Source organism: Pholcus phalangioides, unplaced genomic scaffold, assembly GCF_987345545.1.
Source record: "Pholcus phalangioides strain wild (caught in Gottingen) unplaced genomic scaffold, Ppha-v1.0 ptg000001l_1, whole genome shotgun sequence".
In the NCBI taxonomy this organism is placed as follows: domain Eukaryota; kingdom Metazoa; phylum Arthropoda; class Arachnida; order Araneae; family Pholcidae; genus Pholcus; species Pholcus phalangioides.
In genome coordinates, this window is record NW_028301594.1 from 7391554 (window position 1) to 7419342 (window position 27789).

The window sequence follows — 27789 nt, forward strand, 5'->3', positions numbered from 1 at the left end:
ACTGTTGAGTAGGGCATAATCTGAAGTGGAGGTGTAGGGTAAAGGGGACTGGGCTGCCCTTCACTATTATATAGTTTACCCCATTTCCACGTGATTTTTGATTTAAAAAAAAGTAGTCAATGTTTGGTTTCTAGTATTCCCAGCACACGATTTCTCGTAAAACCACGTGGTCGCAAATCTCAATGAATTCCTATGAAATTCAGTTGTGAAAATATGAAAACATTGATATCCTTTCTTACTATTGTTTCATAGCTGATAATAAAAACCTTGATATTCTGATTGATTTCACACTCATAACAAGTATGATACTGGAGACGTTTATCAACACACATGCTCATGCTCCCCCCACAACGATGGGGGTGGACCTGAGACGATTCTCATTTCTTTTTCACGCTACGAACTATGAAGGGGCCGTGCATATGCCCTTCCCCCTACCAGGACATATTTTAGGGTAAAAAATTCTCTTGAAAAAAAGTCATCATTTGGAATATGCAGAAGTAATAAAAAAATATCCACACATGTTCAGAAAAACGAAATAAATTGGGCCCCATCATTTGGTCAGCGATTTCCAATCGCGGTGCCCGGGCCTCCCCCCTTCCCAGGGGGTTCACGGCCACAAATTGTAGAATTACGAAAAAATATTTTAATGCCAAGTTGAAAAAAATATAAATTACTTAAAAAAAGGAAAAAAACTGCTGAAATGTTGGTAAACTTCCAGCAGTGCCGTCTTAAGGCATGGGCCCACCCGAGCACGCCCTGGGGGCCTCACAAAAATGAGATCTGGTTGAAATTTTCAAGAATTTGCCTGGTAGGGCCTCAGAAAAATTACTTGGCCCGGGGGCCCATGATGCTCTTAAGACGGCCCTGACTTCCAGTAGATTGAATTGCTATCACATTTAATAGTACTGAATAAAATTTCCTCCATTGTTCAAGAATATTCTCACTGTTAGGTAGCTGTAGTTGCTGCGGCTACAAATATCTCCCGAACAGCTTGTTTAGATCACTGTTGATAATTTGTGTATTTTGTTTTTGAAGTAGTTTAACTGCAGTAAGCAGTAACGTTACTGCTTACTCCATTTGCCAGGGGGGAAATCATACATAATTAAACAACCCCCTGTATACAATATTCATCATTCTATATGCAATCATTCTGTACGCATATCATTCTATATACAACCCCCTGTATTTTTTATAACACAGATTCTGCAAGTCAAAGAATTTGTTTTTTTTTCTTCTTTCAAATGTATAACTTAAAAAGTAGATCAAAAACCACATGTGAATCTAAACATATTTTACACGTTACATGTAACATATCTGAAACATGCAAACCATGTATACGAGTTACAATTTTTCCATTACTTTACCATTCAAATGCATTCGGATCATTCAAACATGAAATTATAATTTGAAGTTGATCATGAATGAATGAATAAGATTGAAAGAAATGAAGCAAAAACAAAATGCAAATCAACAAAAACAATACACAACCGCTTCTGACCACGACGTTTGAAGTGAACAGACATACTTTACCCACTGAGCGTTAAGATTTGGTATTCAACCCAAGTGAGAAACTTGGTCACTGTGACCAGTTGTTAAATTTTCCTCTGAAGATGACACCCATTTGTGTTGAAATGCATTAGGACTTTTTGTATTTTTGTGTATTTGTCTTATTCGTTGGTGTTTTAATATTCTTGGGCAAAGTTGATTAACTCTTCCATATAATACAAATCATTAAACTCCCCTATAAAATGCCATGTTCAGGGCTCCCACTTGAAAAATAAGAAACATTAGGACAGTGGGGGGGGGGGGGGGGAAAGAGGTGTCCCTCCTTAGACAATATAATCATAACAATTATATAAAAAATCATGAATTTTTTTTCTCATTTAAAAGAAAAATAATTTGATAGCACTATTTCAGTATTCTAAAAAGAATGACTCGAGCCGAGGCAAAATGACGGAAATTACTTCGTTACGAAATTCTTTTTTAGTATTTTCCAAAGTCCAATCTGTTAACTCTCTTCCTTGATGCATAGTAAATTATGAAGACATGTTTGTATGAGAAAGACTTATTATGAATCATGTTTTTCAAGAATGATGTTCCTTTGAAACTTCTTCCAAAAGCACAGTACAAAATATGTAAATTAATGTAGATAAGTCAAGGTGATTTTACTGCGCTGCCCATTCTTTTTACAAAAACATTTGTTAAAATTTTTTTACTGTTCAACGCCAGTGCCATCATTTTTGACAAATGAAGTTTTTCATTTCTAGCTCTTTGCAGAGCTTTGGAAACATTGTTCATAACTCTGCATGCCCTAAAAATACAGAAGACAATTGAATGCTACTGGGTAGCATCCGAGTCACAAAACCTAGAATAGGTCTATGTGTACCTAACTGTTCTGTTATGCAAACTGTTGCTTCACCTATACACAAAATGAGCACCATAATTTTTAATGATGAATGTTAGTTACTATATAATGAATAGTCCAAGGACCAATAGACCTCCTAACCGGATCATGGCCTGCCACTGTCTCAATAAGGGATTTTAGCGGGGTCGAAGACCTGGGCCATGCTTATGACCAATAGACCATGAAGTAGTAAATGCAAAATCATTTTTTCTATCCAGATAGAAGTTTTTAGTGTGTGAGACTACTCTTCTTTTTGCACCCCTAAAACTATATAAGCAAAAGAAAAATTATTAAGCCAAATGTGGTCCACATACACCCTCAAATACCTGAACAATACAATTTCTGCTTAGGCAGAATCATTAATTGCAATCTACTACATTTGAATTATTTGGCAATATATCAATTTATTACTCCTTAATTAAAAATAATTACACAAATTTTGTTGATAGTATTTGGTGAAAAAGTAGGGCAATTTGCCAAAAAATAGGAAAAATGTAAAAATGTCTTATGCAGGACTCCCACTTGTCCTAAGACATTTTTACAAAAAAAATCCAATGTAACAGGATTTCTTTCGATTTTCAGCAAGTTCAAAGTAAGGGGTATAGCGAGAAGTGGAGAAATCAAATTTACAAAACATCTGGATTTGTCAATGCTAAAATAAGGAGGCTTTTAAGGAAGTGAGATGTCTCATCAATGCTGATGAAATTGATAAATATTGAACAGTAATTTTCAGGTATGAACCAAACTTGCAATTCAAAAGGTATCAGAGCATAATTAATTTTCTTAAATAAGCATCTGAATGTTTAATTTCTTTTTAATTATGTGTTGTCAGCATACATACATAAGCTTTTAATTTGGAGGAAAAAGTTTAAAAAAATTTAAAAAACGGGCCTGAAATTTTGATTAAATAAATTAGTTTCCAATTATTATTTTTTGGATAACATTTAGCTGAATTGCAATTCAAGTTTTTTCTGGCAATCCTGCAAACACTTTCTAACAGGTATAACATAAACGGATGCATGTCTCTATTAAACTCACAAGCATTATAAGTTGGTTTTTTTTTCCTTCTGCACAGTATGCAATGCGTCTTTCTGGAAAATAGAGGAATTTTAATATCCCATGAACAGGTTGCTCTCAATTATAAAATGGCCTTTTATATCAATAAAAATGCACAATTAATAGTATTTTATCTAAAACTATGCACACACGCACACAAAATGAAGAAAAATTTTACATGAACTCAGAAAACTGAAATGTTGCATGACATTTTTTTACAGTGATCTTCTGATTATGACATTTACAGAATAAAAAGAGTGGGCATAAATTTCCCTTGACAAGTTCCTATATCCTCATTATTTCAACTTTTATATGATCAATCAATGAACCAGCTTGTGCATGACTAATTTTTAAGCGTGCAAAAGTTCCACCAACTGTACCCTTGACCAATCTCTCTGGGTTTATGCAACAGCAGCCATTTACATCCTGCAAAAACAAGAATCAAACAATTTGACCAAAATGATGCTTGTAAATATATAATAAAAATAATTACTTTACAATAATAATTTAAATATTTTCATAATTGAGAGTTTCCCATAAATTTTGTCCTTTTACCCTGAAATACTAGTAAAATAGCACAAACTGAATGAAGTTTCTAATTTATACAGCAAAGTGTGATTTTTTCTGTTTGCTTTCCTCTCTTATTCTATTTCCTCAGTCTTGAAGTGAACTTGAACAAGACTAGATCTGTTTTCTGTTATTGTATATGACTTAACTGGGGTACACTGTAGCAAAACTAGACAGTAACAGACCTTTTAACCATTACAACGGCAATCCTGAGATACCTCGACAAACTTGATCTGCTTTATTTCAGTTACCCAGAAATGTCTAGGGTTCTTAAAATGCTTTTATTTTGGCATCGAAGAGCCCAAATAAGAGTTGAATTTTTTTTTACAGTCAAACATGTCCTCTATCCCTCCCCACCTCCAATTGATCAACTGCCAGTGGCCAGAGTCAGCTTTTATTCAAAGTTAGATAACAAAAGAAAAGAGTGTGTGTGGTTTTTCCCCCTTTGTTTCAACACAATAAATATATGCTCAGTATAAGTAATGCAAAAAGATTTTTTTCAAAAAAAAGTATTTCTTTTCCTAGAAAACCACACACTTCATGGCAAGTATCTGTATCATAGTAAGAGAAATAAAAGTGATGGGAGAAGTCAATTTTCTTGGTTTCTTGTTGTGGGTGGATGGAACGCATTTGTCAGCTTGCACAATTGTGAAAAAAATTCTCCTTGAAAATAGGTAGCAATTTGTAGAATGTTTAGTGATTTCCAATGTGGCAGTTACACTGAAGAGCCAAAAAAACTGGTAACCTGCCTAATATCGTGTAGGGCCCCCGCGAGCCCGCAGAAGTGCCGCAACACGACGTGGCATGGACTCGACTAATGTCTGAAGTAGTGCTGGAGGTAATTGACACCATGAATCCTGCAGGGCTGTCCATAAATCCGTAGGAGTAAGAGGGGGTGGAGATCTCTTCTGAACAGCACGTTGCAAGGCATCCCAGATATGTTCAATAATGTTCACGTCTGGGGATTTTGGTGGCCAGCGGAAGTGCCTAAAGTCAGAAGAGTGTTCCTGGAGCCACTTTGTAACAATTCTGGACGTGTGGGGTGTCGCATTGTCCTGCTGAAATTGCCCAAGTCCGTCGGAATGCACAATGGACATGAATGGGTGCAGGTGATCAGACAGGATGCTTACGTACCTGTCACCTGTCAGAGTCGTATCTAGACGTATCAGGGGTCCCATATCACACCAACTGCACACGCCCCATACCATCACAGAGCCTCTACCAGCTTGAACAGTCCCCTGTTGACATGTAGGGTCCATGGATTCATGAGGTTGTCTCCATACCCGTACACGTCCATCAGCTCGAAGCAATTGGAACCGAGACTCGTCAGACCAGGTAACGTGTTTCCAGTCTTCAACAGTCCAATGTCAGTGTTGTCGGGCCCAGGGGAAGGCGTAAAGCTTTGTGTCGTGCAGTCATCAAGGGTACACGAGTGGGCCTTCGGCTCCAAAAGCCCATATCGATGATGTTTCGTTGAATGGTTCGCATGCTGACACTTGTTGATGGCCCAGCATTGAAATCTGCAGCAATTTGCGGAAGAGTTGCACGTCTGTCACGTTTAATGATTCTTGTCAGTCGTCATTGGTCCTGTTCTTGCATGATCTTTTTCTGGCCGCAGCGATGTCGTAGATTTAATTTTTTACTGGATTTCCGATATTCACGGTACACTCGTGAAATGGTCGTACGTGAAAATCCAAATTTCATCACTACCTCGGAGATGCTATGTCCCATCTCTCGTGCACGACTATAACACCACGTTCAAACTCACTTAAATCTCGATAACCTGCCATTGTAGCAGCAGTAACCGATATAACAACTATGCCAGACACTTGTGTTATATAGGCATTGCCGACAGCAGCGCCGTACTCTGATTGGTTCTATATCTCTTTATTTGTATACGCATGCCTGTACCAGTTTTTTTGGCTCTTCAGTTTATAATGAGGATCAGGAAAATGTCGAAACCGAAAGAAGTTGAAATAACTATTTGAGGAAGATTTATAACATTTATCTGTATTATCAAGAGAAGTATTATCCAGTACAATGCAGAACACAACATTTTTCTTGGGCATACATGGTACAGCAAATGTGATATATCCGGATATTATGTATAATCTGATTTATTTAAATGCAATGAATCCTTTACCGTAACATATAAATTGACTTAGTGGGGTCCCATTCAACAAATGAAAATATTGCTCCTCTCTGACTCAGAATTGGATCACCTCTGAACAAAAAAATACACATGCAAATTAATTTATTACTAGACACTAATCTATGGTAATAACTTTATTCATTAATAGCCTATTTATTTTACCATCCCAGGAAAGCAGAACTATGTTTCTATAACAGAAGTTTTTGCTTGTGTTTCTATGATTCGGTTCTAATTCTCTCACAAGCACATTTTTTTTTTTTTAAATTCTTAACTTCATGCAAAAAAGGGCATCATAATAAAAACCTAGTTTCTAGAAAACTGCAAAAAATTGTCTGAAACTAGCGTTTTTGCAATGGTTATCGTTTTCTGGGTACTACAGATTGATGACTTTTTTTATGTATGACATGTAAAAGCATGTACCGAAGTGGGAAATGCTGAAAAGTAAATTTTGTCAAAAATGGACTTATGCCCTTACTTTTTTTATTATCATCTACAAGCGATCGATACAATACCAAGCAAATTAAATTTTCAATAAAACAAGTGATTTCTACTGAAATTTAAAGAGAGAGATAAGGATTTCTCAATAAATATATCCTTAACTAATTTTTCCTCAACTAAAAAAAATGAGATTGAAAAAACAAAAATGGAATGTTTTGTGCAGTCAAAGGGTTAAATATTTTTTTATGACTTTAATTAATCATACTAAAGAATGCAAACGTTCTTTGCTTGTATAATTAAAATAGAATTGCAAGGTAAAATTCCATGGTCTTAAAAAAATTCTTCACCCACTCCATTCACAACTGTTAGATATTTCAGAACAAGAACCCCTCAAATGCCAAAAATCTCAAAGTAATTTTTTAAATTGATTTTATATGCACAAATAAAACTTTCCATCAATTTTTAAATAAATAATTAGTCAATGGTAATTAACAATAATTTTAAATAATATTTGGTGCAACCAACTCTACCCTTGGGTAATTCCATCCACATGCATTTTTGCAGTTTAATTTAAATTCAATAATCGCACATAACAAATAGAAACCTCACCAAAATGGGCAATATGAAATTTCACTACATATTTATTAAATTTTTTTGTCAAGTTACACAATCAATATTCAATAACGCTATATGCCAGTACACTTCAATTTTTTTCCTTCAAGAAATAGTTTTGAGAAAGACAGCTTTGACTGTACTTTTTAGATAGTCTAATTGCGGCTAATGTCTATAAAATTCATTAGTCTTTGCTCATCATTTAAAAATATAGTGGAACTTCGGTTAAAGAGTTTAATTCATTCCACATATGTGCTCATTATACAAATCACTTGTTATGCAAATCAAACTTCCTCATACGAAATGGAAACTTGGATAATTCATTCCACAATTATTCTTGATTATTAAATTAGTCATGAAAATGACTAATAAAAACTTTATTCATTCAATAATGCAACACAATATAATAAATAATACAATAAAATATTTAAAAAAATAATACCACCACAAATAAAATATACAATACAATAATGTTACCAATTAACTTACTCTAAACGACCAGACAGAGGACGACTACCGTTTAGGATGACTTATGCACTGCACTCACCGTCTGTAAACTTATTTTTTTGTGTGACTGAAATGGAATTCTATCTATGACACTTGCTTTTGCCTCTTTTTTTTGTTTTTTTTCGGAAATGGGAAATCACACTTTTGCTGGACAGATTTATTGTTCACACTGAGAAGTTAAGGGACTTCTCATTTTTCTCTCTTCGTCTTCCTCAGACGACATCATAATAAACTCTTGCATTAATCATAATAAACAAGATCATAATAATCAAAGCTCTTGCTATTGTGCGCAATGGAGATCCATCAGTTTGTCTGTGGATATGGCCATGTTCCTCCACTAGTTCTTGAATGTTGGGCTCATACACCTACAGTCTCATGGTCTTCCCCAATTACACAATCTTTTCGGAAATGGTGGCCCTTGTTTATGAGCTAGCCCCTTAAAGTTCAAGGAGAGAAGAGAGAATTTAAGAAAAAACTTAAATGCACATACGCGTGGCTACAATGCTAAATCTAGTTTCATATCGTAAACAGTCACGTTTGTAGGGGTGTTCATTTTTCAAGTTAGGCACGCTGATCAAAGACTGTATTTGAGAGATCGAAGACTGTAGGAGAATATTACCCACGATTTCACAGCACTTGTGTTGATGAAAGTGAAAAACAATCAGCTCAGTTGCGATAACGTGAAAATAAATAAAGCGCAAAATTTTTACTCATAATGCGAATAAAAATTTGTTCAAAATTTTTTCTCGTTAACCAAAGTTCCACTGCAGATGAAAAAAAAATATGTTATTGCTTTATTTAATTCAAAATTTCAAAAAAAAAGAAAAGAAAAGTTTTTCTCGCAATTTTACTCACTTTTACAAAGTACTTCAAATCTGATGGAAGTATCATAACATGTGGCGTGACAGGGAGTGAACAGTGAGCTTCAAGATGAACATAATCTATATTCATATCATCAGGAGGTGGGTATAGCGGATAAAAACTGAAAAATTATTTTTAAAAATTTAGAACATTTTTTACATATGATAAGTATATATATAAATAATAATTTGTATAGATCTATTTATATATATATATATATATATATACGCACAGGTAAACAAAATAATCTCTGAGTAGTGAAAGTATTTGGGAGTTATTGATTCATGTCTATTCAAAAAACAAAACAATTTACATAATAAATTTCATTAAACATGAATTTAGCTAATTGGCAACAGCTTTTAAAATAGCTATGATTAACAAAAAACTTAATTAGAGCAATTGTAATTAAACATTTAAGAAAACATTTTAAAACTTAATTAATATTGTTCAAGACAATCATTGTATAATGATTTGCAGAGATAATGTGAAAGAATTGCACTGTGTGTAATAAGCATGTGAATGTGTAGAATTCCAAAATTATACCTTATCAGAAAAGTCATTCAATTTTTAGCTAAAAATTTTGCAACAAAAAATTGTTAAAGGAAATTGCTCTTGAATTGTTCAAAAATATGCTAAACAGGAAACACCCAATTAAAAATTTCAAAAGTTATAACTCCATTACCTTCTCTGCCTCAGCAAGTGTTCACTGAGTCTTCCTAGTCTGTCTGATGTTTTTTGTGAGCTGTCAGTAAAAATGTAATCAGTTATTAGTCAAACAAAGTATTAATGAATGGGTCCAATCAAATTAGACATCAAACATTATTCCAAAAAACAACTACTACTAAACCAGACATCACCTCGTCCATATTCCCTTGCAGAATTTCTAATGAATTGGTACATGTTGGAATGTGTATGTATAATGAACCTTCCGTGAAGTTTGTTTCTGTGTAATGCTTGTTATGAGTAGTGCTGCCATCTGCAATCAATTTTTTAAACTATGAGTTTTTTCTTAACTCAGTGAGTGAAATGTAATGAATGAATAATTATATTGTAGTAGGCCTGTTGCTCTCTACAGCAAGACTTTTTAACAGGGAAATTGGCTCGCATTCACACCACAAAGTTGGGAAGTTCAAAAAACAACTGAAATTCAAAAACAAAAATTCTAATAATACCCTTTTACTAGAAAAAAAAAATTATTACACTTAAAATACAGGAAATTGAGGAGTTTAGTTCAATTACTGTAATCCAGTTTTTTCACCCTGTGGTGCACCGACCCCTGGAAGGGAGGGGGGGGGGAAGAGCCATGAGTACTTTGTTAAAAGGGTGGGATCAATTTCATTCATTACTACACAATTTGACAGCACAATAAAGTGCTGTCAAATTTAATTTATCACTTGAACTTTTTATGATATGCAAATTATAGAAAAACATATTTAATTTAACAGCACATTATTTTCCTTTACATTTTTGAAAAATTAACACACATTTATACGATTCTTTTGAGAAAGCTGGAGGGCTAGCAAGAACATCTTAGTCCTATGAATTGAACAGGACCAAACTTCCTTTTTTCAACTATAAAAAGAATTGCACTGCAAACTTTTAAGTGATATCATGGAATACAAGAAAAAGTTTGTGACATGCTATAAAAACTATGCTAGAAATACTGAAATTTTCTGCTTTTATTAATAAACAAAAACAAGAGTTATAAAACCCAAAATTTAAAATATTGGTCGTGCAAAAAAAAAAGACAATGTTCACGGGAATTTAAACATGTGATAATTTTAATGAAACTAATTGGATTTCTATACCTATACACTTCTTCCTTTCCAAGGTGACATAATACATCTGTCGAGGTAACACCAAAAACCAATTCATTTATTTTCAGCAAACTAGGATCTGAAGCCAAGTAAACATTCTGTAAGAAAATACAGTTCGATGCTTTAAGCATGCCACATGCAAATATAATACAAAATATTGGTAAAGGAATGCATGACTCCTAGGACAAATCTGAAAAAATTAAAACAATTTATCTTTTTTTTTTTTGCAGTAAAAACAATTGAGATAAAGCTGGCATGAAAATAATCAAGACTATAATCAGTATCTCAAACCTGCTAACTTTACTCGTTTACAGCTAATTTATTCTTTTCTGCTGGTCTACATTTATATGTTAGTTTACGTACTAAACAATTTTCTTGTTTATGCTCATTATTTCATTTTAGACAAAAATAAAAAGGTGACAAAACGAAAATGCACATTATTTCACTTGGTATAATTTTGAAATATACTTTCAGGTCTTGCTTGATATCATAAGGTGGGGTTGGATAAATCATATCATGGTGAGCATCTCGCAGAGATGGTACTAATATAATTTTCATCTGTGTGCTGCAATGAAAGCAAAAATGAAAAAACTAAATATATAATTCAATTATTAATATAATTTTATCTTTAATAAGATTTTATGAATACAAGTAAATTTTACTCAATGACTGACCAGAAATCCCAACATGTTTTTTTCATTCAAACCCTTAAACGATCATTTATTTATGAGCAATATTGTAAGACTTGATGAAAATTATATTTCCAAAAAAAAAAAAAAAAAAGTGACTTCAAGAAAAATATACTACAATTCACCTTGAGATAATGATTAATTTTAATCCTGGCTGGCTCGTGATGGTTTTGCCGCTGTGGTGGTCTAGTGGTTATAGTGACGGACTCGCGATGCGAGGATCCGGGTTCAAACCCCACAGTGGTGGTCGGCTGAAGTTGGTTTTCTGTGGTTCCCAACTTCAAGGTGCAAATGCGAGCCGATCTCCCCGTTAAAAAGTCTCGCCACAGAGAGCAACAGTCCTACAACGATAAATCAGTCAATCATAACACTTCACTCATAGTTAGAAAAACTGGTGGCAGATGGCAGCACTACACATAACAAGCATTACAGAGAAACAAAAAACTTCAGGTCAGGTTTCACTACACATACACGCACATTCCCGCATGTACCAATTCGTTGAGGGTTCCTTGGGGGTGGGGGATGTGGGCGGGGTGCATGTGTGGTGTAGCAGTAGTAGGTAGGGCCTCCAAAAAATGGCTCTGGGATCCATTATGTTCTTAAGTCAGCCACCTCGTTGGGCAATTTGCCTGTTGTGGCGTTGTATTTGTATTTCTATAATCAATAAAACGAATAGTTTATTTTAAAACTTCAGCTATTCTGAATCATCTAACAATAATTCAAATTAAATTTGCAATTTCACATATTCAAATGCATGTAAAAAAAATTACTTTGGCTGCAAGTAGCTCCCATCTCTCTTAAATGAAAATTTGTCAGAAATAGAACTACCCAAAAAGTGAGAAGGATAATGCTATACTTCATTGTAGGTGATTAAAAAAATATGAAAAACAATTAGATATCTTTATTTTTGCTTGCATCTGAAATTTAAAAAAAAAGAAAAAAGAAAAACCAATTTATCAAAATGTCTTTTTAATGAAGAACCATACAATAAGCACTTACTCAAACCGATTACAGAGAATTTTATTGATCAGTCCTGAAAATAGGTCTTCATATGTCTCAGACAGATTGCCCTTCTGTTTCATAGAAATAAAAAGAAATATTGCATTCAGATTACTAATATAACAATGACAATTGTGAAACAATTTGTAAGCTAAATACTGTTTTTAGAAATTTTAGTACAAACCTCTATTTCTTCATGTTTCATATCCACAAAAGGGCCACACTAAAAAAATTATGAAAAAATAAAGATAAATAAAGATAAAGAAAAAAATAAATAAAAAATACACGATAGTTTCTAAGCATGGTTTTTGTGCTAAATAATCTATCATTACTGGAAACATTTAAAAAAATTAACTTTTTCCAAACAATGTCTTTCATGGTCATTCTTGTCTTTCAAGTCATTGTATATGCTTTAGATATTTTCAGATGTCTTCAAGCACCCATACATATAAGAGTGTAATCATTAAAAAAAAATCCCATTCATAGAAGTGAACTCAGCCTTTATTATAATTGCATACACAAATGAATGTACAACTATTAAAAAACTTGCACATTCACCTTGTAAACAATCTTCAGGGGAATATCTAATGAATTCATCATATTGGAAGATTTCATATGTGCGTCTGTGCAACCCTAAGATATTTATGATTGCTTGAGTTATGTGTGTGTAATGTATTTGAAGTGTGTGCTGCCACCTATCTTAAAAATAAAAAATGGCAGGTACCTGATTTTGTGTTTTGTATATGTTATTATCATGTTTTGGTTCTGACTGCTCTCTGAATTTTTAAATAGAAGACAGGCTCATATTTGTGCCTGGAAATTGGAAAACCACAAGAAAAATGGAACAGATGCACCATGCAATGTGAGACCAGCAAACATACAGATAAAGCATTAACATCGGGAAGAAATTTTGAAATCCCATTCAACACCTGGTTAGTTTTAAAATAATAAGGAAGCAAATATGACATTGAAATTTATGAATCGAACAGAAACATAATGTCAAGCTCATGATAAAAAATTTATATTAAACGTGAAAACCAAAGTTACCATTATACATATGTCCGGTGTATTCAATTCCAGGTATTTCATGAAATCTTCAAGAGGTTCATAAGACAAGCTATCTGATGTGGTGAATGGTCCAGCAACAATGACAATACTCAGCATTTCTGAAGAGAAGAAAATACTCACATATATTTGAAAACTTTAAACACTTTTGTCATTTGAAAAACTCTATTATTTCTTCTTCAAATACTTCAACACATTTTCGTAATTTTATACACAATGAAACTTAACTAAAAAAATTTCTTTTTCTCAACATTTCTTTTTCACAAAGTATCAATTTTTTTCTTTTTATAATAAATTACAAATCTATTTTTGTCCAAATACAAGGCACTTTTTAATAGTTTGTTGTGGTTTGATTCTCTTTAGGGAATGAGAAAGTATGCAGTGTGAATTTTATTATAATTGTTCCAAATTTTACTGAATCAGTGGAAAAAATATTCGTCAGAAATTTCACAGAAAGACTATTGCAGATGTACATCCTTAAGTATATTTGGTTACTGTATTTCACAAATAATGGGCATGCATATTTGTTACACAGGCATTCATTTTATTTTTTTATTCCTTACCCAGCTACCTCATTAGCCAATTTGTTTGTTATGGTCATTAAAATTATACACTGGACAATGAAATTTCTTTTCTTCAGAAAAATGTTTTGGACATTTTTAAGGACACAAGGAATAAGAAATTGTGTTTCACAAAGCAGTGATGAAGCTTCATTCTAACTCTCCTAGATATTTAGAACCCAGGTTTTGGAAAAATCTTAATGCTTACCAGTTTATAAAAATAATTTATCACAGACTTTTGCAAAGACTAAGCAAATAGCAAACTCACAGAAACACTGAATATCTATCTTTTGGTACAATGTGCAAATCTCTCATCAACTTGGCTTAATGTTGCCAGTTGCTTGACTTTTTCAAAGTAACAGAATGTGTCGAATGAACTTCTCGTTGATTTCAAGCTCATGGGCAACACATTTTCTGAAGTATCTATAGGCAATATTTTTTGCTCATAGCTTGGATTATTTTCAAGTCAAGACAATTATAATTAAGTTTTTTTAAACTATCCCTACATTAGATTTATAAATATATGTTTAATAATAAATTATTCATGCCTTACCATTAAGACTTGGTAAAGTTTCAGAAAAAGGTGGCGGAATATTCTGAAATAAAAAAAAGAACAAATGTGATTTACAAGTCACATATAAATGTAATAGCCAAGGTCCAGATGTTGTTGATATAAAAAATAAACATAAAAAATACCCTGAAAATTCAAAAAAATGTCCTAAAAACTCGAAAAGAAATTCCTCAAAATGACAAAATGCATCAGAATAACAATACAATGTTCTTGAAAACCAGTTATGTTTAAAAGTTTAAGGAAAATGTTTCAAGAACAAAGTCAGTTTTTCTTTCGTTCCCCCCCCCCCAACATTATACTCCATCAAAAATTACAAATAGAATTTTCCTAATAAAAAAATTGTAATTTTTTAAATGGGGTATGTAATCTGAAAGCGAAAATAGAATATGTACTGGGAAAATGTACAATATATTTATCGACTTAATGAATAAAAAACATGTATGTTCGAATATTTTTAAACCTTTGATTAATGCAAAATGCATCTGCATTACATTTCAATATCAGATGTTTTTTCATGTCTTCAAAATTAAAAGATCTTCTGTTATCTGCAAGTAAAGTCTTATACCGAGAGAAAAACTTATCTTAACATCAACAGATGTTATAGGGGCATATTTGAAAACAAAAACTGATTCACTCACAGTTAGTTCCTCTTCAATTTCGAAATTTTCAAACTTTCCCATGAAGACACCAGAAATTTTTCTGAGGGTAGTAAGTCCACTGTTTTTTTTATCATTTTGTCAACTTTTGCTACAACAGATTGGTCTACCCCATCTATGGCACACCTGAGAACTCACTGACTTTACCTATGCAGCGGATAGTATCAATAAGTTCCAGGTCTTCTTTCTGTAAGGACTGGATAGTGAGAACCAAAATATTGAAGTTTGATCTTATGTACTCCAACTGCCCTCCAATATTTTCTTGGCAAAACAAAGTTTGTGAAATTTTAATGCATGCAGCACTTCCTTATCAAATTCATTTAGTATGGATTTGACTATTCATAAATTTTCAATGTAGAATACGCAAGCATTTAGCCATGTTCCCCATCGCGCAATCACTGGCTTAGGAGGCAGAGCTAATGTAAGAGCTTTGGCTTTAAAAGCTTCCATGTGATAAGATTTCACAATAACCTTTTACACATGGGAAACAAAATGGTCAACGTTCGAATAGCATGATCAAATTTCTTCACAAATACTATGCATTTCATGAACAAGGCAAGATACATGTACAGCTTTTGGATAGAAGCTTCTGATCAATCGCCCTGCTTTTATCATATATCGAGTAGCATCGGTCAAGAAAAGTAAAATATTATTGTGTTCCAAATAATTTGGCCACAAAACATTTATGCTTTTGTGAGAAAGTTGACAGATAGTGGAATGATTGACTTTCTCTAGAATCTCAGAATTTAATAGAAAACTTTTTCCTGGATGATCTGGAATTAAAAGAAATCCCCAAACTTTGAATTGTTCAGCTTTTTATTCAAAAGGTATGTTAGTTGATATTAAAACGTCACACATTTCCTTGAAGAAGAATATCTTCTTTGAAGAGGATGATATGGACTGCTTATACTGTTCAGAAAAAAGTTGAGATGATTGAGACTTTTTCTTGATTGCTCAATTCCCTTTTTATGCTTATTCCTTCCAATGTGTGTTCCTTCCTAAAACTGTGTGACAGTGAATTTCTTTTCAGCTGTAACTTGAGTTTCCCACACTTAGCAAAACAAAATGATCCCATCAGTAGAAAAAAAACATCCTCCCCAAATTCTTTAACTAACTTTTGCAAGAGACAAAATTTAGATGGTTTCGGGCATTATTCAAAATTCAGCAATCCTCGTTCAGCACCACAAGCTTGAAAAAATTTTAAGTTATCATATCTTGAGCTCTAATTTATCTTTAGGAAAAAAATATGTTGCTGCTCAACAGACACCTGTGTGAGGTAAGGGCTATTTTTAATTTCCTTTCGATGCATTAATTATAATCCAACATGTATTATCCTCTGCTTTCTCTTGGCGATGAACAGCTTAACTCTAACTTCTTAACCTTCGGTGAAACACTTTTGAAGTTCATATATCTGTTGTATTTTTCACTCTGTGACTGCAGCCAAATTATAAGCATGCTCTCTTCTGTCTGGTTCCCACATTTGGATGAAGACATTTTTTTGCAATGTGTACTTTGCTGTTTGTCTAAATTGAATTCCTTTATCATGAACAAAGTCGTAGTTCGATTGCTTAAAAAGTGGTTTGATTGAAGCATTTTTTTATAAATGGTATTTTCAATAATATTACTCAATGTAATTAGCACACTTACATGTATTTAATTTCTTTCACCTTGTATACTCTGAAAGTTTTAGAAAAGTGAAAAATATCCTAAAAATGCCAAAAGATGCCCCGAAACTTGAAAAAACGCCCTTAAAGTGAAAATGCAAATGTCATCAACATTTGTGCCCTGATAACAACATAAATTATATATGCATGAAAGAGCTATAACTTGGGAGAGCACAGGTTGGTTTGTCACCCAGGGTGCTAGACTAGAAAGCACAGAAAAAATTATTTGCTGCTTATTTAAAATTACATAGGCTAGGGGCAAAAATTACAAAGGTATACAGAATGCATAGGAAAGTTCTTTCATCCTGGACTAACTCATGAACCGTTGATCCTAGATGCATACTTCCAATTGAAAAAAGTATCCAAATAATGTGTAAGTATTGTGGGAGGGGTTATATGGTTATCAAAATTAAAAAAAAAATTAACTTTTTATTTGTTCACCCAGTCCCAAAAAACCCAATTAGAAAGTTGTTGCACTGTCTTTCCTGAGCCACAAAAAAAAAAAAAGAAAAAAGAATTCATTATTTTTAACAGCAATATTTGCTGAGATATTTGAATTCAAAGACCACTGAAAATGAAGGAAAAATCACATAAACTGACAGATAAGCTCATTCTATGCTTCATATGATGTTCTCTCTCCCCCATTTTCAATGATTTTTGAAGTCATCATAGCGAATATTGCATTTAAAAACATTGAGTTTTTTGTTGGGCTCAGGAGAGACGAGGCACCTTTCTAATTGGGATTTTTCAAGATGGTGTCAAAATAAAAAGCCAGTTTTTTTTTTATTTTAATAACTATAACAACTCCTTGCAATATGAATGACAAAACTAAGGCCTACACATTATTTGGATACTTTTCTATTTGGAAGTATGCCTGTAAGATCAATGGTTCATGAATTAGTCCAGGACAAAGTCACTTTCCTATACACACTGTTTAAGAAGTATATAATACCTGCATATGGGAAAAAAAATTGTAAAAAGATACCTTGTATAACTTCTTGAGAGTCACTTTCTTGCCATTAGTGTTTATTCCTTCACCAGCAATAATCTGTAAAAATAATATTTGAGAGGTAATTTTACAATATAAATGATACAAATTTGTCATTTACAGTGTGTAATTTCTTTTGTTTACACCAACAATTTTCAACTTCAATCGCAGAAAATTTTCAAAAATACAGTAAAACTTCTTTTAACTGTCCCTTGTTTAACTGCCAGTTTCTGTTATCCATCATTTTTTTATTTTTTTAAAGTAAGTATTAACAAAGAGGCATCTTTAAAATTGTCCATGGATTACTTTTACACCCTAAGTATAAAGCTGGAAGTGACTGTACTGTATGATGGCGGAAGTGTTGAGCCTGATCTAGAGCACCATAAATCCATCACTAACCAGTTGCCATTGTGCTACATACTGGTCTCAGTTTCGACAGAGTAGCCTGTGTGTTCGCTTTGAAATTTCAGACTATCATTGAAGAAATTCATGATGATGAAGGATCAGGTCTTAACCAAAAGCCTATAACTAGCCATTCAGAAGTAGAAACAATGTTATCAAAATGCATCGACTGGTTTGAAATGCAAGAGGCAAATTCAACACAGATCTTACTTTTGGGTAAGATACAGAACATCGCCATGCAGAAAGCTTGAGTCTCATAGACAAAGATGACAAATTATTATTTTAAAGTAGGCTACTGTAATGCAAGTTTATAGTATTACAATACATTTCTGTGTACATTACTACTCATATATTGAAGTTTATATTGATTGTTTTGTAAAATTAAATACAACATTTAAGTATTTTATTTTACTTTTAAAGAATTTTATTTTCATTTTTGTCTTAACCCATAGTGCTAACCCACTTTACTGTACATATGCATTAAGAAATTTGTTATCCAACTATTCGATTATTCATCACAGCCCTGGTCTGTACGGCGACGGTTAATCAAAGTTTTACTGTACCTCCCCAGCTAATGAGCAGACAACTTACAAAAAAAATTTAGTGCTCTTGGGGAATTTCAGTTGAACTTGGAGATATTCAGTTGAAATGATTCAAAATTACCTGATAAGATACTACCATGACAAAACTTGACACATTCAAATTTTTCAATGTTATTAAAATAGAATGATTATAGTGATTTTAAAAATAGCAGAATAAAAAAACAGCAGACATCATTTCAATTGTTCTTTGTAAAATTATGTGATAGCAGTAAGTTAGAGATGATAATGCTTTTGATGTGATGCCAACAACCATTGCAGAATAATGTGTGTATAATCAAGAGATGAATAAAAACATCAAATTAAATTAGAATTTTATTACAAAACAATTTATTTGAGTTACCTGTCCAGGAAAAAATGAATACTCGTCTAAGCTTGATACATCCAATGGCAGAACATGACCAGAACAAGTTTCCTGCGATCCTTCCAAAAAAAGTGTCTGAGCATTTAGTTTAGCACCAGCTTCAGAACATACACGACCAATGACAGGAACAGGTTCCTATAGAGAGATTTATAAACCTGTCAAGCATTTTTTTTTCTTCAAAATTAACTTTACAATAAGCTTCCATTAAATAATATACAATAGAGAAGAGAATTCACCAGTGCTGGTAATTGCATATGAGCCCATTCATTCACATTGCAGCATTCCTGGTAAAAAACCGCCATATCTTCAATACGGTCATTTAAAACGGATGCATAATCTCTCAGTTTTTCAAACATATAAGGATAACGACTTTGTAGAGCCACTGACTGGTCAAAAGGAGAAATGGAGCAACTAACTGATGTACTTTTCCATGTATCGACTGATAAATTTCCATAATTCAATACAACTTGTCCAGATGCTTTTCTGGATGAATATTTAGCTGAAGGTGTTGACCTAAAGCAGAAGGGGGGAAAAAACTGATTCAGACACCAAGTGTAACACATAGTAGAGGAATATATATACATGAGATTGATAGCTATAAAAACTTATGCTTTTGTAAACAGTAGAGCCTTGATTATCTGACATGTTTATTCAAAACTATCAGTTAAGCAACATCAGTTTTTGATGTTATAGTATTACAATACTTACACTGAAAATTAGTATTATAATACTAATTTTTAGTGATAATTTTCTTCCATAGCAAATCATCCAAGTCCAAGATTCTCCCTACAGATGTAAATAAAAGTGAGAAAACTTTCCAATTAATTGATATCATTATTGATAAGCAACGATGCCTTTGAGGAATTGTTTGGTTGGAGCAGCAAGAACTTTTACTTCGAAAGCCACACCCTCCCCCAATAAGAACTCACAAGAACTTTGGAACGGATCAGAAATAATGTTGCTGAAAATTTTTTTTAATACAGCTGAAGCAAAGACTGACCAAATTGTCTAAATATATGATCAATGATTATAATAAATTAGTGTATATAAATACTGGGCTTTTAAACTGATGTATATTCGATAATCTGAGACTCTTCGTTTACTGATATAATGTAGCGTCAATTATGAGTGATTATATATAATCAGGGTATTACTGCACAGTGAAATGAAGTTAATTATAAAACTTTTGAACTATAAAGTGAACTTACTGGACTGGACTGAAAGAATTTGGTGAAAAAAATCTTGAAGGAGGAGCCTTCTTTCGCTCTGGGGTTTGCTGAAACTAAATTACATCACACATGAGATAATCATAGAAAGCATAAACAAAATGTAAAACTGAAGAAAAACTCAACACTACAGAAACGAACTTTCACCACTACAGTGGATCCCACTTATAATGCTTCCCTGCTTAGTATGACTAATTATTGTGAATTTAACTTTTTTCTCCTATATTAATAACAACTTTTCCTAGATACGTTTTAAATTTTTAATATTCCGGGTTACGTTTGGAAAATTCACATTAGGCTCCCCCCCCCCCCACTTATATCAGTATACTTCTTTTTTACCCCTTTTCCATGTAAAAAAATGCTAATTGTGATCATTTGTGTGCTAGCAATTAACAATTGTGTGAAAACTAGAGGCAAGTTTTGTTATGGTTATTTCGAAAACTGTCATTTTTGTATATGAATGATCATATGAATCAAATGAAAAGTATGTTCCCTTTTTCTTTAAAGGGTTTGACACAATAATAGTTTAAGCATTTTTTTTTAAATTTTCTTACTTCATTCAACAATAGTATGCAAAGCAAACTGCCCTTACTACTGTTCACATACACCAGGGTGATTGATGTTTCTGAATAAGGAGACTAACAGATAACTAGAAAAAATTCCTATAATAGGAATTACTTTTTTCCATTGTAGTCTCATTCAAATTTGTCATACTAGATAGATTCCGAAAAATTATTAACAATATTCTCATAGTAGAAGTTGTTAGACAACGTTTGCATATAATAGAGGAATAATTGGCGGTCTTTCTCATCCACTTCTGAATCTATTACTACAAAATCAAAAGAGTATTGTGGGCACAAAACATAAACAGCTTGACAGAATTTTAAATGCCAGCATCAAATATCACTTGGAGACAGCTTTTCAGATAAGAAAAAGCAGATTTTTGGACTACTTGGAATTTAACTCTTCATAGAACAGCCAAAACAAGGCTTTTATGAACTTTGAAATTTCTGAAAATGAAGAAATATCAGTGTTACTTTTTATAGCACACCACAAATATTTAATATTACAAATATTAAGCATATTCAACTGAACCCCATTCAGCAAAATTATTAGGAGTGGACACTTTTACACTAGAATTAGTCTGGTCATAAAACATTGTGATATTAGATTTTTAACAATTGAGGAATAACAAAAACCTTAAAAATCATTATTACCTTGCTTTTTTTAAAACCTGTGATTTTCATTTACAAAGAAATTTAACAAATAGCTAAATAAATATGTTTTCTAACTATGTGTAAGAAATGAAGCAAAATGATCAATTTAATGCATGTTATTACAAACAAAATGAAAATCTATGGTGTTTTCCCATGCAATTCAAAAGCTGCAATATTGGCGCAACTAAAAAAAAATTATTTTTCAACAGAACAAGAAAAATTTAATGCATATCAGATGAAAATGTGAGCTTTTTGTCAGTTTCAGCTGAAGCAATCTTTCTTAATATACGTGATTACTACATCTCAAATCTATGGGGTTTTGTATCATTCATCGACAGCAATAGTGACACAACTCAAAGTTACTTTACAAGAAAACAAGAAAAATGTTTCATTATTTTGTTCCCATCAGTTTTTATAGAATTTAAGGATTGATGGTTCAAATAGCAGAAGGTTAACAAATAACTTTTTGCCAGTACTGCGGGATGATGAAAAACATAATTTTAAACAAGTAGGATGTCTTAAGTGAAAATAACAGTTTTTGAGGTGCTACTATTGTAGCTCACATGAACGAGAAAAAAAAAATCTTGATTAAAAAAAAGAAACTGCTTTATTACAGGAATCATGAGAGTCAACTATGTTCAATATACATTCATTTGCACATGGATCTACTTGCTTAAGATGTCATAATCTAGACTTGCTTCCCAACGTGGGGCAATTTGAGTTTTTATATGAAGACTTGAAACCTCCCGAACTCTTTTCATTTTTTATATCTTTTAAAATTTTAAACAACTTCTTGATGACTTCTTTTTGTTTTTCTCTTTCATTGATAGGGGTTTAACTACGGGTTCTTAATGCTTTGTGTTTCACAGAAACTTTATGCTACAAGATAGTCCATGGATCCTCTGTGCCAATAAAATGAAGAAAAATGGACACAATCTCCTTTAAAAAATTATATTCTGTGTATAGTAATGTAAAAAAAAAAATTGTTTTTCATCAAATCTCATACACACCAGTAATATCCTTGGGGACCCTGATTAAGAAAGAGAACCACTGCTTTCGACAAAATAAAAGTAGACAGAAATGGGGAGGGGGCAAAGCAAAAACTAATGATTCTTACATTTGAAAAAAATCCTTGAAACTATGGAGTTTCACCGATGTCTGGGGGGCGGGGGGGGGGTACCCCCGAAAAAAATACAAAGGGGACATCAGGTTTTCAGATATGTTTTGGTGAGCATGATCTAAAAAAAGTTGGGAAGCACTGATCTAGACTATAAAATATCTAAATATCAAGCAGGAAAACTTCTAAAATGGGAAATGTTCCAATGTGTGAATTAAATTAGAGACTATGGAGATAAAACTTCTCAAACAGGAAAGAATCTCATCTCTCAAATGTGCTCAAGTTTTTCTTTTACGTTGATTATCCTATCAATTTAAAGTTTTAAAAGAAATGCTTTACGTTTTTGTTTTGAAATACATTTTTTGTGATATTAAAAGATATAAATGTGCAAATGTTATGCAATAATTTATTTTCCTTCTACAATTTTTTTCATAAAAATGTTTGCAAAATTAAAAATATTTTCATGAGTTTAAAAAATGCTTTGCGCATATGTAAAGCTGCTTATTCAAAGGTTAGGGGGGGGGGAATTCTTAAATAGGATTTACTCTGTAACATTTCAACTTTTACTTAATAAATACTAACCTGCTCAGAAACTTCAAATGAGTTTTCCCTTTACATCAATTAAAGAAAGCATGAGCGAAAAATATAAAATAAATCAACTAGGATACATAAGATTTTGCTTTTTTTTTATAATACGTTAAGTTATTATACATTTCTAGAGAGACATTCGTTTTAAAAATATATAATTCATTTCAATATATACACATTTTAAATATATAAACTACTATACTGTATTGTTTATAAAAAGTTTAAGGGAAATACAGATTAATAATGTCAATTCTATTGCAAAATTTTAATTTTTATTTCTCTCCTCTTTCTTAGTGAACATTTCCATGGCTGTTTATATATGTTATAATACATAAAGAACCAAAGAACCATAGCACAATACCTGACTTTTTCGGATTAAAAAAAACTAAAACCTTTTCAAGGTTTATCATTAAATTTCTATTCATAAATACAAGCAACTTAGTAAATTAACTATTAATAACTTATTAATCAATAACATAAAATTTGAAATTAGATATGCTCAAAAACTGAAATTTTTTTGAAGGATACGAAAATTCCATATGTTGGTCATAAAACGATTTCTGAATGTGGCTCTTTGATGACTTTTTCCCTTTAATGCTTTTGTTTTGTCTCATCAATTCCTGAAATAAAAAAATTAATAATCCAATAAAAAAAATCCTTTATAAAAATAAAATGAATCTCGAATAAATTTTATTGTGTATTTCTTTAAATTTAGTTGCATTAATGTTCTTAAAAATATTTTTAGTAAATTTTTAGAAAGAAAATGTGTCCTCTGTAGGTTATTGTTAGAACAAGTGCCCAGAAAAAGTGAGGTTGGTGGTTTGATTTTCTACAGAGGAAGGTGACTTTTCTTTCCTATTATTCGCTTGGTATCCATCTGTACTTCATACTTTGCATTAATGAGTTTTGTTAGCATTATAAAAACTTCCAACCAGTTCAAATAAAACAAGAACATGTTTTTATTATCATACACCAAGACTCATTACTGAAAAACTTTGTGACACAGCTGCAAAGCGAAGGACAACAAAATCATCTTTTTTGTCTATTGAATTTTATTTTGATCCTTACTAGTAAGATTAATACTAGTAACTTATAGATGATACTGGGCCTTAAATATAATTAAACAATATTTGATTTCTTCGAAATTTTGATTCCCCAACATAGGACTGCTTCAATAATATTGGATAATCACAGTTTCACTGGTTCTTAAAATATTTTAAGAACCTCCTTCTCCAAGCAAACAATCCAAAGTAAATAAAAATTATTTGTAAAAATAGGAAATATTAACTTTACCCTTTGTTTTTTTGAGATATTTCCTGATTTAAGATTTTAACTTTAATAAGTTATCTCAAGTGAAATCCTTTACGAGAGATACAACAAATAAAAGGTTCAAGATTTAAAATACAAAATATGAATTTTTACATTGTCATCCACACAGTTTTATATATTATTGTAAGGTTTTCACAAATCCAAGCGGTATAATTAATAAAGATTAAGGTTCTTTAAGTTCCCAGCATGGTATTGTGGAGTCGTGATTGATCTTTCTATGACATAGATTGCAAAATAACTACTGAAGAGGAAACAGCTGTATCTTTTTAAAAATTACCTCTTGTTCAAATTGATTCAGCAGATCTTCATCAGGCTCACCACTGAAATTCTTTGTTGCACTATAGGCAACCCAGCTGCTGACCATATCTTCGGCACTAAAACCATAACTAATGCACAATTCTCTCACTGGAAAATACAAATGCAAATTAAATGCTAAAGGTTAAACACATACAGGCCTTACTCTTGAAATAACTTAAGATCGTTATTTGGTTTTCCAGTGAAGAAAAAATTACTAGAGCAAAATCATTTTTAAGTCAGCTTTTAAAATGCAACATGAATATTCAAGGCCATAAAAGAGTTTTAGGGGTTCCATTAAAAAAATCTAAATGTATTTAAATAAAAATGTTTAATTTGTGTGTGTGCTTGTTTGATTTAATACCCAAGGCTAGGCTCTGTCTATCTATCCTGATAAGCAGACTGTCTCAACAGCACCGATTTCACCCTACCCATGGCCTGCTTACAGGGTTAGGTAATTCAGTAGTTAATTAAATTTTAAATTTATAGTTCAAAGCATGTAGATAGTGCATTTAAGCTGTTAAGTAATGAAGTGATTTAGTGGTTATGTTGACACGTAGAATAGAATCTACTCTGTCGATTAAGTAAATGCTATGCACACATGCCAGAGAATATGGCCTCACATTGTTATATGGTACTTCTCGGCTATACAGGGTGTTTCAAAACTCATGGCGCAGATGTTAGAGGGTGACATGAATGAATACCAGGGTCTCTGCCACTGGACTTATCCTATTGCCGAGATCTCTTCCAGCCCAGCTTTGTGGCAGAGTCTGGAACAAAGTGAGTGTGTACACCTAACAGTCTGAGTGTGTAGCTAGAGTTATATATGATATTTCAGTGCTGCCATCTATACTTCAAATTGTGAGTGAAGTGTAATGATTGAATATTTGTAACGTTGTAGGCCTGTTGATCTCTGTGGTGAGACTTTTTAATGATGAGATCGGCTCGCATTCACGTCTTGAAGTTGGGAACCACAGAAAACCAACTTCGGCCGATCACCACTATGGGGTTCGAACCCGGATCCTCGCATCGCGAGTCCGTCACTATAATCACTCAACCACCACAGCGCCGTTAGAGGGTGACAGAATACAACTAGAAGAACACAAATGACCATACAACCAATGCCTGGAACTCAAGTGGTTAAGCACCAGAAGTCGGTATGTGCTGCGTTATGAAATGATAGGAGCAAGACAGATAAAGACAGAATGAAAGGTCACAGATGAATTTAAGGAAAACGTTTTATTTAACAACTTTCAATTACACAGATACATCACAGCAACAGCTCTCCCCAACAGTGATGCCGGCTCCACACCATCAATGTAGTGACCAGCAAAAAACACCAGGCATGTCTTGCATATAGGCCAGTAGCCAGAAATTTCATTTTTGGGGGGCACTGTCATTTCATGGGGGACCAAAGTGATAGAACAATAGATTTGGCCATTTTTTTCCCTTTTTTAGTCATTTTCTCCACTCATGGGTTGTATCGTAATTTGTGCTCATCTAGTGTTTAGTATCCCATCTAGTATCCCACCCAGCATATGCACCATGAGTTTTGAAACACCTTAACTCAACTACATAATTACTACTAGTTAGAACAGAAGCTACCAAAAAAGTTGTCAAAGAAAAAAGGGACAGCTACCGAGATTCGTTGGGGGTTCCACGGGGGGGGCACCTCGTTGGGCAATTTGCCTGTTGTGGCGTGGTATTTGTATATGTTATTGTATATGTTATAGCTGTTCAATCCATGTAAGCGGGCTTTCATACAAGGAGATTCTTTTGCCACACTAACCATAGTCCGTTTCAGGTTAAAAAGGTAGAGAGAGAGTACTCCTTCGCTGCAAAATATAATTTCCAAGATGTCAGCATTTTATGATGATCATTTATACAGAACATTTCAATTTTTTTTATGATTTTGAAAAAAATAATGAAAAAATATCGTTTTCAACCAATGTTTCTTCAATTGAAATTTTTGAATAAGAAAAAAATATTGGTTACCATTATCAAAAATCCATAGCAACCACAACAACATTTCGGCGCAATATCCTAGAAATCATCCATACCTTACAGAGGCTGTGCATCAATACATTGGTCAAGAGGCTTTTGTTGCCATAGCAACGAGTGATGCAGTTCCCTCGCAGCTTCCTCTTCACTGCAAAGTTAACCCGAAAAGGACTATAGCTCAAAACACCTACCTACTATGGGCATATTTTGTATACAGCACATTGGGCCAATATTTGCCACTCTCCCCCATATACCTGTAGAAATATTGGGTTTGGGACCCCCTCTGCAAATATTTTCAATAATTTTACATCTATGTCGCCTACTAATTTCTGTGGGCTACAAGCTGTGGCAAGGTTGGGCTATGCGTTAGCTGTGAATATCTCAGCTTGCAAGTCACATTTACCTAGGGGGTCACAAATTTTCAGGTCCCCGAAATTGGCTTTCTTGTTTTGCAAGCATTGAGCCTTCCTACCTCTACTTAAAAGAACACTACACGCAAGGGGCCCAACAAGAATTCAAATTTTCCCGAGGGCCCTAAATTATGAGAAACAAGCCTCGCATATACCACTAAATGAAATTAAATGATAAAAAAACTTTTTCTTATTCATAACACAGATAAATTTATATATTTACTCTTATCGACAATCCTCTCTTCCGCCGCTATAGAAAATTCTTCCAATTCATTAACTAAGTCTTCGTTAATACTTTCCATTCTTGACACGCTATTTTAATCAGTGAACAATATAATTCAATTGATAATTTTGATAATTTACAGGTGAAATACACTTTTCCCGCGAAAAGACGGCCTCCACTGTTGCCACCAAAGCTGCATTAAGAGTGATAACCTTAATAGCTATCAACACATAGATTAATCTACTAAAAAAAGTAATTAAAAATATATCTGTTAACTGAAATCATTGGGAAATAAAATGAACGTAAATATTTTATGTGTGAAAAACTCTTGAAAAAATCGTGAAATATTCATGATAGCCTCGAAAACGTACTAGGGACTTACACGATGTTCGCACTGTGTAGGGATTCAGTAG

At 32.9% G+C, this 27789-nt stretch overlaps 1 protein-coding gene and 1 long non-coding RNA gene across 2 annotated transcripts; one reads left to right on the forward strand and one right to left on the reverse strand.

Annotated features, from left to right (window-relative positions):
• On the forward strand, window positions 1–13255 carry LOC149089781 (uncharacterized). The gene is made up of 4 exons (XR_016194525.1): window positions 1–451; window positions 2987–3137; window positions 12895–13034; window positions 13183–13255. It is a non-coding gene; the product is annotated as an uncharacterized LOC149089781 (long non-coding RNA).
• On the reverse strand, window positions 3131–27582 carry PolA2 (DNA polymerase alpha subunit B). Its single transcript, XM_089247099.1, has 17 exons — window positions 27377–27582; window positions 24726–24853; window positions 23648–23739; window positions 23114–23141; window positions 20180–20253; window positions 19208–19484; window positions 18951–19106; window positions 17604–17666; window positions 14281–14323; window positions 13150–13268; window positions 12287–12325; window positions 12103–12176; window positions 10883–10979; window positions 10406–10512; window positions 9280–9339; window positions 8592–8718; window positions 3131–3886 (listed from the first exon to the last, which is right to left on the reverse strand). The coding sequence occupies exons 1-17, from the start codon at window positions 27453–27455 to the stop codon at window positions 3746–3748; spliced, it is 1704 nt and encodes a 567-aa protein (XP_089103225.1). The 5' UTR covers window positions 27456–27582; the 3' UTR covers window positions 3131–3745.
• Between the last annotated feature and the right edge of the window lie 207 nt (window positions 27583–27789).

Bases quoted from the DNA above. Each gene is read 5' to 3' on its own strand.
- PolA2 (XM_089247099.1), bottom strand. From the start codon at position 27,455: ATGGAAAGTATTAACGAAGACTTAGTTAATGAATTGGAAGAATTTTCT. The intron at 14,324-17,603 runs GTATCTTTTTAC...TTTTTATTTCAG, and splicing joins CTCTCAAGAAGTTATACAAG to AATATTCCGCCACCTTTTTC. The intron at 10,980-12,102 runs GTAAGTGCTTAT...CTTTCATTGCAG, and splicing joins ATTCTCTGTAATCGGTTTGA to CACACAGATGAAAATTATAT.